The sequence below is a fragment of the Elaeis guineensis genome, chromosome 16 (assembly GCF_000442705.2).
Source record: "Elaeis guineensis isolate ETL-2024a chromosome 16, EG11, whole genome shotgun sequence".
Classification (NCBI taxonomy): domain Eukaryota; kingdom Viridiplantae; phylum Streptophyta; class Magnoliopsida; order Arecales; family Arecaceae; genus Elaeis; species Elaeis guineensis.
This window is the reverse complement of record NC_026008.2, coordinates 35,734,265-35,746,627: the sequence shown is the minus strand read 5'-3', so window position 1 is coordinate 35,746,627 and position 12,363 is coordinate 35,734,265. Positions and strand designations below refer to the sequence as shown.

Genomic DNA, 12,363 nt, shown 5'->3' with positions numbered 1-12,363 from the left:
ATTTAGCCTAAATGACTTGATTTTTGGGGCTGTTGTTAGATTCAGCTGAGATTTTTTTTAAAAAAAAAAAAAAAATCAGAAGAGCTTTCCCTGTAAGGTTAAGCCTTTTAGTGCCAGGCTCACTGAGCTGCCCAATTCATCAGGCAATTAACTTTAATATTTAAACAAGAGAAGAAAAAAAGGCAGTTCTCAAAACATCCGAGGCTCCTGGTAATATTCTTTGCGACTAAAATATATAGTGCTAACACTGAGAAACCAGTACCAACCTCCACTTATAAGAAGAAGCTATTTTTGGAGCTTCCAGGTACTTCCTGAAACTAATTTCAATGGATGTTAAATAAAAAACATACTACGGGTATTAACTGCACAGTTCCCCCCTCTCTATCAATCATCAAACCTAAAACAAAACTATGAATTTTTTCTTCTAACAAAATGTGGATACTTGCTACTTTCATGAAATATGAATTGGGCTGGGTTTTGTAGATTTTTTTAAGAAAGAAAGGTATCTTGTGCCTTTGTTTTCAAAGCAAAAGGTTGGTGTGCATGTCAATTTTTTTCCAGTGGTATATGAATTACCTGGTATACAAGTTTCGACCAACTCTAATTTTTAGCATTGTTCTTGATGGTCTGCCATGATCAATGTCAGTAAATTTGGAACCATCTTTGCTGTACAACAATGGTTTAAATAAAATTGTTGTGAGTTTAGTAGCTTTACTAAATTGCTTTAGATTCTCAAACATCGCTGTACCTTGTGGAAGGCATCTTGGACTTTTTGAGCAAGCTTGTAAAAGACAAGAATCTGCATAATGAAGTCCTAGTAGCCTTCCAATATGTGAACCTCGAAGGAGCCCTGCAAGCGGCCAACCTTATATTTTGCAGGTAAGGTTACATGAAGCAAATCTTTCTCAAGCTTCATGCCAGGGGGACTATAGAACACTTCGGTAGTGGAGATAGAATCTTTGGATTGGTGTTATACAATTTGAGCTGAATAATTGACATTAATGAGTACTTGACTTCTTGTGCTTAATTTCAGAGACAGATTCTTTCAGTGTCCGAAATCTGATATCTCAAGTAGCTCAAGAGAGCTGAATAATTTGCTTATTTCCAAAGTTAGCGCTTGGGATTCAAGAAAATTCAACCATATTAAGATCCAGAAGGATGAGATCAATGGAGTGTTATGGTTTGAGAGCATGCGGTTTCTGTCATTTCATTCTCTAAATGAAATATGAGGTGTCCACCATGGTTTGCCCCAAAATGTGTTTGAGAACATGCTGTTCAAACAAGGTGATCAAATAGTTGAATATAGTTTACATATGACATTTGGACCAAGATGTCATGAAATCATCTTAATAAAATATTTGGGTTATGTGATAAAGTAAACACTGGAGAACTGGCTTACTCTAACTAAAATCTAAGGTCTGTAGCAAAGGAAGACTTCTTTTAGGCTGGTGAGCTGAAATTGGTGGCATATTGTTGCAAATTGAAATTTTCTCCAATCATGAACGAATAAAACAGTGTTCAGGTCGGATGCAATATTGTGGCAATTGATTGATTCAATTATTGTTGCAATTGTTTATCATGTTTTTCTGCTAAAACAAGATCAGCTCCGCAGTTGTCGTCTATTTGCCACCAAAGCTACCTAAACAGTGGTTTTTTTTGGTACCTTTGTGGACCTCTGACTAACCCTTATGCCCTAGATTTGATGTAAAATGTGGTTTCAGGACACTGGGAAGGTCAGGATCTTTTGACAAATAAAAAAAGACAAGAATGAGGATACGGATGCTTGTACTGTTGGGAGATGATGTGAGATGATGATATATTACTTGGCAGTCAACGATCAAAGGCTTATCTAGTTAATTGCTAATTCATGTTTTTATTATAGAAGTGACAAAAGCTTCAATAATTGAGTGTTTGATAACATAGAAACTAATGTTTGAAAGCAATGTTCAACTGATCCTAAAGGAATATTTGATCTTTTCATGCATGGGTATGGTCAAAGTCCACTGCGAATTGGAAACTGATTTTCCACTATAAACCCTCCTGCAATACATATTAGATTTTTAAATTATCATGGCACTCTTGATAACTTTTCCTGTCCAGCACTAAAAACATGATGTAAACACAAATCTTAAAGTCCAATGTGTATTGCAGACAGTCATGTGATGGAAACTTAAGATACAAAGACTGAAAAAGTCCCTGATTCATTTGGGAAAGAATAATTAAAACTGGCCTAACATTTAAAGATACCTTGGATTTCATCCTTGGCTCTGCAATGGTGCCCAACTTGAAGTGCAGCGATATTTGATCATAATACTTGCATTCTAATTTTTTAGATGCAAAACTTAGTAGCTGTCTATTCAAATTAAATTTCGAGAGAGAGTAAGGGATGTACATCTGCAGCATAATTATCCAGGTCCATATTTTTAGAAATAACCATCCAAGAATTGAACCGAAAACTCTAGTTGCTGAACATGGGGATAGGCCTCATTTTAACTGCTATACATTCAAATATGAAATAGTAAATAAAAAATTGAATACTGACTTTGAGAACATCTGAATGTACGTATCTACTTTTGTGGATAATTCTTCTTTAGCACCCTGAAATACAGCTGGATCAATGGCTTTATAGTATAAGAGATCTAATCAACAAGTGACCATGTCACTTTTATTCTTGAGAACAGTGGTGGAAGCGTCCCCTTTTTCTATTTAAGCTTTAGACTTCTTGTCCATTACAAGCAATGAGGACAATGGTGCCAACTGATGGACTAAAGTCCTGTGGGCTCTTAAGTGATATATAGATTTAGAATAAAATACCTGCACACTAGCCTTTAAAATAATCTCAATTAGTGTCATACATCCTCTCACAAAGAAATATAATCAAGTCGTCCTCTATGTTTATGTCTTAATACATAGTTGGAGGGTTTACGTTGCATTGTTTTATCTTGAGTTGCTATTTTACTGTTTCATCCATCTTCCTGTCAAAACATCTAGTAGCTCATATATTTTTTTTGGAAATGTCACGTCCCCGATCCGAGATTTTGAATCGAAGGTCATGGCAACCGCCGCATACTCATAGAAAACTCTTCCCATAAGCATGCAAGGCATCTTATCATACTATCCTAAAACAACAGCGGAATAATTAGTCAACAATTTAAATCTAAAATATAACGACCTAAACTTTTTCTTTAATATCTCAATAAATTCAACAACGATTCAAAGGCTTTGCATCAAATTCAATAAGCCTTTCAACCTAAAATAAAAGTATGAAGATTCTGCTTCTGATCACTCTTCCATTTATATCTTGTATCATCTTAATTCTTCAACATCTGTAAAAACAGTAAAATAGGAGGTAATGAGCTAGACGGCCCAGTAAGCAATGATCACTTTTCAACAGATTTCATCAGATATTTAAGTAAATCATCATTTATAAAAAATAAGCATATAGAGTTCATCAATTCGAAATCAATTTCAATTATACAACATAATTCATGCCAAATTCATTTCTTTTTCGAAAATTCAAGTTTCTTTCTAAATTTCAATTTCTTTCATTCTTAAATTCTTTTCGTCAACCATAAGCTATGACCACATTTTCCCTGTGGCAGGGTCATAATACCGCGTATCTGCTTGCGGTAGGCTGCGAATCATCTGGCAGCCATGTCCTTTGGAACCGCTGGTCTCTCTGGCGGTTTGTCGCTGGTCTCTCTGGCGACATGTCGCTGGTCTCGCTGGCGACATAAACCCTCAGGACAATCAATTGCCAACGTATATGCCCCCATTGGCAGGATCCTTTACATAGTCAGGTTGTCAGTTTTTATTGTTTCTTATATCATAATTCTTCATAAATCATGTTTCATATTCTAATTTCGATAATAAAATATATAATCATGTAGTATCGAAATCAATCAATATAATGCATCATGAAATCAATATGTTCAATCATGCTTCATCATAATATTTCAAATAAGATATTTTCATAACAAAATACCATTCATCCAATTCATGCATCGTTTCACAAATCATGTCAGAAGAATACATTATAATTTGCCGATAAATCTAGAAAAAGTGAAACATTACTTACCTCGAACGCATTCCAATAAATCCACATAATTCTATAAATTTTCTTTCAAAAATTTTATTCGTAGATCATATCGCGATATCTCATGATCAAACATCCACAATCCTATACAGAATCAATTTCAATAATTAGAAAGAATACGAATACCATATTTCAACGGTTTAGATTGGATCCGATCATCTAATTTCATCTAATCAAAATCTAATTAGGACCTAAACGATCCAAAGTTTGACTATCAGATCAAATCGGATTCGAAGTGATAGGACTGAGGTTTCTTCATCGATTTTATAAAATCAAGTAGAGAGAGAAAATCAGAGGAGAGAGAATTTATGAGGTACAATTCGAACTGATCAGGTGACACAATCCAACATTACGATTGGTACAATATTTTAATTGGTGAAATCAACATGATCAAATCAAGTCATGGCTAGATCGGGATCATGGATGATCAAATCTAAAGATTCATGGTCTGATTAAGGTGGGTGCCAGTACGCTGTCTGACAATCATAGATCAGGGTTCTTCATTAAAATCAGATCAGACTTATTAAAAGAAATTTCTTCATTCACTAACCTTTTTTTTTAGAGAGAGAATCAATCAAGAGAGAGAATATTTTAGAGAGAGAAAAATCTAGAGAGAGAAAACTCATCTTGAATTCTTCAGACAATATGATTCAACAAATTCTGATCGATCAAATCAAATCATGCTAAAATTATCATGTGGATAATTCAATAAGATCATGAGAAATAAAATCTAAAAATACCTGATCTGATCAAAGTGGATGTCGGTGTATCGTCCGACGATCACAGATCAAAAATCCATTACGAGAATCATTTAAATTCATCATCATTCTTCTCAAAATTAAAAATCTTAGGAGAGAGAAATAATCTAGAGAGAAGATTCTAGAGAGAGAATGTAGAGAGAGAAAGTCCAATTCTAGAGAGAGAAAATACTAGTTCAGGCTGAAGAGAGAGAGGGAAGAGAGAGAAACTCTCTTTCTCATATTTTATTATTTATATCATTATTTATTAATTAATTTAATAATTTTCTTTTCTTTTCTTTTCTCTCTCTTTTTTTTTTCTTTTTTCTTCACGGAAGAGAGAGGAGAAAATCCTATTTATTATTATTATATTATTATCATATTATTTTTCTTCTTTCTTTTTTTTTCTTTTTCTTTTTCTTTTCTTTTTTCTTCTTTTTCTTTTCTTTTTCTTTTCTTTTCCTTCTTCTTCTTTTCTTTTTCTTTTTCTTTTCCTTCTTCTTCTTCTTCTTTTTCTTTTCTTCTTCCCGTGGACTTGTTTTGGGCTGAAACAGGGGATCTTGAGGTCCCCTCGTTGGGTGGCTGGCCGGCGGCGCAGCCGGCGTGGGGCGGCCGTCGGCAGGAGGGGGTGACTCGCCGATAAGAAGAGGGCCAAACCGGTGGTCGGCGGTGACCACCGACGACGACAAAATGGCAAAAAAAGAAAATTCTTCCGCAACAAAATCCGACGACTCCGGTCACCGGCGAGCGTGCACATCGGCACGGAAAGGAAGGGGGAGAAGAGAGGAAGAGGAGGAGGCTTACCTCTGACGCCGGCGAGGCTTTTCCGGCGAGAAATTGGATGGCACAAGGACGGATCTTCGTGAGGAAATTTTCGGCGATTGCCGTCGTTTTGCTCCGGAATTCTTTGGTAGGAAGAAGGGAGAAGGGTCTCCCCTTTAAATAGAACCAAAGGAGAGGAGTCAAACTCCTCTCCGGTGAGGTTTCCAACTCCGATTAGGAGCCGGTCGGGAGAAGAAGACTCCCTGCGAGAGTCTTCATCATTTTTTTTTTTTTTTTTTTTTTTTGTTTGGACTGGCTGGGCTATCACAGGAAATTAGTTGCTCATATGTTTACTAGAAAAAACAAGAAAATCTTGGCTCGGAGCTAATGGGACTTCAATCCACTGGTTGGCACATCTCTTCTTAGAGTTTGTGAAGTAAGAAGAAATTCCAACTCAAAAGGACAACTCTTCCATTGTTATCAAGATGAAAGCTCTCTCTCCTCCAGAATCCAAGTCGGTGAGAATAATAGGAGCTTGCATGTTCCAACAAATAGCTCTTTCATCCACAATAACTTGCCCTTATGACTCACCCAGAATGGTAATTCAAGTAACGGAACATGTTTACAACTAAGAAGTCACATAGAAATGTAGTAGTTCCTTAACCAAACTGGCTTTCTTGCCGCTAGACTATTCTCTTTCCCATTTCCACATTTAAGATAAACATCAGAAACCAACAGACACAGCATCCAACAAACCACCCCCTTAGAAACAAAGGAAATCGGAGAGCAAGGCACCAACCCAAGCCCACCCGGCTTGGCAGCACGGAAACACAAAGGACTCCATCAGTACCGTTCCCTTCTCTCTCTCTCTCTCTCATAACTCTCGCCTCTTCGCCTTACACCCCCCCCCCCCCCCCCCCCCCCACCCCCAACTCTCCTGTATCTCCTCTCACCTCTCTCCTTCTCTCCTTAAAAACAGGGACGAATCCCCTGTTCTTCCATAATCTGCGAAAAAAGATCGAGTTTTTAGAAGGGAGAGAGGTGGGGATGAACAGCCGGCCCTTCCTTTCTCTCTCTGACGGTTGCCTGACCCTATGCCGGCCCATCATGTCCTTTGCTGACCCCTGGTCTTTCTCCTAAACCACACACTCTCCCCTTCATCTTCTGCTAATCTTTCTATAAAAGTGATCTTTTTTCCTCCAACCATGAAGAAATTGAGAGGTTTCAAGCTGCGAATCAAGGTAGTCCGCATTTGGAGATGGGCCTCACGTAGAAGTTCCACCACAGGGTACCTCCACCTCGCCCCCACGACTCCTCCTCCCTGGTGCCAACTACAACTTCACCGCGTAAAGGCCGCGCCTTTGACAACGAAGCTCCGCCAGTGGGGCCTCTGCCTCGCCCGCGGGCTCGGCGGCGTTGGTGGTGATCGGACGGAGAGGGAAGAGGTGGCGGTGAAACCACTGGAGGGTGGCGGAGGACGGGGGCCTCCACCACCGCCGCCGAAGGGACACCTGGCTGTATACGTGGGCGGAGGGAGGAATGGGGAGGAGGGAGCGCCGCCGCATCGGTTCGTTGTGCCGGTGATCTACTTCAACCATCCGCTCTTCTGGGAGTTGTTGAGGGAGGCGGAGGAGGAGTTCGGGTTCCACCACGCCGGCGGCATAACCATCCCCTGCCCCGTCTCCCGGTTCGAGCTCGTCCGGAGCCGGATCGCCGCCGATCCAGGCCAGACCGGGATAAGGGTAAACCGGTCCTGACCGGCCACCTAGATGTTAGACATGGCCGCCTTCTTGACGTGTCATGTCGCTATGCTACTTTTCTTCTTTTTTTCCCTAAAAAAAAAAAAAAAAAAAAAACTGCTATGTTGATCATGTAGACCTGATGGTTTGTGACTTTTGTCATGCACAAAGTTATTCTTGGTATGTCTTTGAATTTAGTTTTGTTCTTGCTAGATATTTTATATTTTTAATTTTATAAAAAATATTTTTGCTTATTTGCTTTAGGACCTTTTTTTAGGAAATAGAGAAGGTATGGTAACTTTTTTCCAAACATCCATACATGAATTGAATTGTCCATGAAGCTAAAATGGTGTGGTAGAGAAGTTTTGATCTTTAATAATATAATCAGTGAGAACCACATAATACACATAAAGATTGTAACTTTTTTTTCCAAACACTCCTATATGAATTGAATTGTTGTAAAATTAAAATGGTGTGGTAGACATCTTTTGATCTTTAATAATATAATTAGTGAGAACCACGTAATACATGTATAGATTACATGATGCACAATGTTACAACATTTTTTTTGGATGACAAATTAACTTTAAGGTTTTTTGTTTGCGGTAAAAAATTAACCTTAAGGTTAACAAAATGGATTAGTGTCGTCCTCTTTTACATTATTATTCAAATATAGTGACTTATTTGATTTGAGCTCTTGAAAAATTAAAGTTTCAATTTATTGGAAGAGTCATTAACTATATAAAAAAAATATATACTTATGAATGGGATTCTTGGAAAATTATTATGGAACCAAAAGGAAAAACTAAAATTTTCTATCATGCATGTGCCATAATGCCAATAAAATTGCTGCATGTAGTGAGCTTTTTTTTTTTTACTAACTCTTTCTTGCCTCTGGAATATGAAGAATTTCGACTCAATTTTGTTCTTATAGAACTATTTATAAATACACAATGTACGAAGAATGAAGATAGTAGAGAGAGAGAGAAAGAAGTAGAAAAGTCTAAAATAAGATGGGGATAGTATATATAAAAAGGTAATGTACATATACGTGTATGTGAAGATTGCCTATTATGTTCTTGACTCATACCTTGCTCATTAAACTTTTGACCCTGCTTGAGTTAGGTGTCTTAGATGTGAGACGTGTTAAAAATGCCTTGTTCGTGCCACGTAATCTACTTGAAAGATAATACATGTATTTGTCCAGCAGCATGTTAAAAAGTATTATGCAATCATTTATTTGCATGTACACCTGTATGGCTTATGGCTTTGTTAAATTTTAAATCCAGAGTTCATTTATTATAATCTTTAAACTATGATTACTCTAACAAGCGATCTACATCCATGTGGATCCTATTTGCACCCACTAGTTGATGGGTTTAAATTTTTTGGCCCAAAATTTATAGAATTTTAATTTTTATTCCTAACATAATTTAATCCATCACTCGCACATTTTCCATTGTGCAAACTCAAGTTATCTCTAAATGAGAATGACCTATTAATGATAAGAATTTTTGTTTAATCAAATGAAATGAACCTCTTTCAACTCATGATGATGTTCTTAAATGTAACATTAACTTTGATTAAAGAAGGGGCACAAATCAAAGGACCACAAATTGGCATGATAAAGTAGCCAAGTGGATTTTCCTCTCTACTATTTAATGAGAGAGCGCTTCAAACTGGATTATCTTGGGACTTATTTGGTTCACAAAAAAATTTTTTTTTTAGAATTTTTTTTTAATAAGATAGATAATTCAAGTATGAATATATCCAAGATAATCAGAAAGTAGAATATCCCTAAAAATGATGGACGGATCTTGCATATCAATCTAAAGAAGTGGTCCCAAGTGCTTTGCTATAAAAGCAACTATCTAATTAGCCGTCTTATTCGTCTCTCGAAAGATATACGTCATAATGAGATTTGCACATCCAAATAGCAAAAATGCGATATCCTACAGAGAGGGATGGCTAACATATCCCTGAATACATCTTTGGAGCCAAGTCACGACTATGGCCGAGTCACCCTCGATGACCAGATACTCGACGTGAAGGGACTAACAAGCAAAGGTGATCTCGATTCAAGCAGCTTGAAGCTTTGTAGAATGAACAGACGAGTCCCAGCATTGGCTACCCCCAGCTACCACGAACCTGGAGGCAGGATCACGGATGACAAAACCAGCTCCTTCGCTCCTCTCCTCGACACTGCCATCGAAGTTGATCTTGAGGAACCTAAGGGAGGAGGCTCCCAGATAATGAACATCTAGTGGGGTACTACAAGAGCAAGATAGGAGTCCCAAGTCTCTAAATATCTCAGGTTAGCATCAATCACCTCAACCATAGAGGCTATGGCTCTTTCCAGGATAAATCTTATCGGACATCTCCTCATCTCAAACACTAGGTTATTCTTAGAGAGTCATATCTACTATGCAATATAGGCTGCTTGGATTCCAACCTTCCTCAGTTCTTCCCTTTCAGCACTCTACCTCAATAGATCCAAGAAGTCCTGGATAAGGGACTCAGACTAAAGGAAAAAGCTGTACTCTCTCATCATATGCCACACCAATGCCACTCTTGAGCATAAAAATAGCATGTGCTCAACCATCTCCTCCTCTCTCACTATAAGAATATTGAATATTAACGATGATATTAGTGACAAAAATTTTGTCACTAATAACATCTTTTAGCCATCACCAAATCGATCAAAAATCTTACCATCGCTAATACTATTAGCGACGACAAAAGCTATCTCGAACAGTTTAAATTTTTCAAATTTTTTTTATAATACTTATATATAAAATAATTATTAATGACGATAAATTGGGGTTATTAGCAATGAAAATTTTACCATCCCTAAGAATTTTTTTTTAAATCTGAATAATAATTTGAAAAAATAATTTTTGGAAAGCATAATTAGCGATGAAATTAGTGACAGTGAAATTTTTCCATCGCTAATAATTCAGAAAATGATTTGAATTCCATTCAAATCCAACTCAAATTCAATTCAAAATCCTGTCAAATCTAATTTCATTAGGCTTTGAATCTAAGTCCTACTTAGATTATAAAATCTAATTATCTTCAAATTAAGTTAAACCTAATTAAATTTAATCTAATTTAAACTAATTAAAAAAAATAATTTTTAATTTTAGTTTAATTCGAATCTAATTCAAAATCTTGTCAGACCTAATTCAATTTGACTCTGAATCTAAGTTCTAATTAGATTGTAAAACTCAATTATCCTTCAAGCCTAATTAAATTTAATCTGATTTAAATTAATTAAGAAAAAATAATTTTTAATTTGGATTCAATTCGAATCGAATCTAATTCGAAATTCTATCAAACCTAATTCATTTAGGCTTTGAATCTAAGTCCTACTTGAATTATAAAATTCAATTAGCCTCAAATTAAATCAATCTCTACTTAAATTAAATCTAATTTAAATTATTTAGGATTTGATCTATGCTTCAATTCGAATCCAATTCGAATCCAATTCAAAAATCTATTAAACCTAAATCAATTAGGCTTTGAATCTAAATTCTACTTGGATTATATAACCCAATTAGTCTCAAATTAAGCAAGCCTAATTAATTTAGATCTGACTTAAGTCAATTAAGACTTGATCCATGATTCAATTTGAATCCAATTCGAATCCGATTCGAATCTAAATTGAAATCTTATAAAACTTAATTCAATTAGGCTTTGAATCTAAGTCCTACTTGAATTATCAAACTTAATTAGCCTTAAATTAAGTTAATTTTAATTAAATTAAATCTAATTTAAATCAATTAGGACTTATTTCATGATTCAATTCAAATTCGATTCGAATACTGTTCGAAATCTTATCAAATCTAATTCAATTAAGCTTTAAATCTAACTCCTACTTGAATTATAAAATCAAATTAGCCTCAAATTAAGTCAAGCCTAATTAAGTTAAATTTGATTTAAATTAATTAGGACTTGATCTATGATTCAATTCGAATTCGATTCGAATTCAATTTGAAATCCTATCAAACCTAATTCAATTAGACTTTGAATCCAAATCCTACTTGAAATATTAAAATTTAATTAGTCTCAAATTTAGTCAAACCTAATTAAATTAAATCTAATTTAAATCAATTAGAACTTGATCTATAAATTAATTAAGCCTAAAGATTTAATAAAATCTAATAATGATTTTTAGCCATCCAAAAAATGATCAAGGAGAAAAAATTAATATTAAAATTTAATATTAAAAAAGTTTAATAGTATTAGCGACAGCATTAGCTACAGAATAATTTACTATCGCTAATAATTTAAAAAAATATATTATTTTAAAAATTTTAAAAAATAAATTAATATTAAAATTTAATATTTTAAAAAAAATTAATAATATTAGTGATGATGGATGGTTATTAATGTCAAAAACTACCGTCGCTAATATCTTAGCACATAAAATTGAGTTTTACCAACCGTATTATTGACGGTTGCATTGCCGTCGATAATAATCTGGCAAAAAATATCCCTAGCCTGTTGGAGAAAAAAAAATTTCACACTCGTTCTCCTCCTCTCGTGAATCTCCTCTCGTTTTCCTCCTTCCTGACTTTTTCTCATCTCGTCAATGCCTCCTCCTAACCAGTGGCAATCCCCCCTCCCCAGTGCATCCTTTTTGGCATACCCCGCTCCCCGCGCATCCTCCTTCTCGAAGTCCCGACCCCACCAGCACCTCCTATGTTGCAGCTCCGAGCCCACGGCCCCGACCCCACCGACACCTCCTATGCATGCAGCAGCCCCGAGCTAGCCACCCCAGCCCCGCCTCATCCACAACTGCCCCAATCCTATCAGTGCCTCCTACACCGCGGCCCCAAGCCAGCCACCCCGGCCTCGCCTCACCTCACCTGTGGCTGCCCCAACCCTGCCTCGCCCATGGCCGCCCCGACCCTGCTGATCAGATCCTGCAGCCCTTGCCCCACCGGCCTCCCCATGGCCCTATCCCTGTTGGCCTGACTGCATGGCCCCTACCCCTCCTCCCCCGACCTGCGGCCCCTGCCTCGTG

At 36.6% G+C, this 12,363-nt stretch overlaps 1 protein-coding gene across 1 annotated transcript; it reads left to right on the top strand.

The window, feature by feature from the left end:
- The first annotated feature begins 6,511 nt into the window (after positions 1-6,511).
- Positions 6,512-7,565, top strand: LOC109506728 (auxin-responsive protein SAUR36). The gene has a single exon (XM_029268626.2). The coding sequence runs from the start codon at positions 6,801-6,803 to the stop codon at positions 7,350-7,352; it is 552 nt and encodes a 183-aa protein (XP_029124459.1). The 5' UTR covers positions 6,512-6,800; the 3' UTR covers positions 7,353-7,565.
- Positions 7,566-12,363: the final 4,798 nt, after the last annotated feature.

Bases quoted from the DNA above. Each gene is read 5' to 3' on its own strand.
- LOC109506728 (XM_029268626.2), top strand. From the start codon at position 6,801: ATGAAGAAATTGAGAGGTTTCAAGCTGCGAATCAAGGTAGTCCGCATT.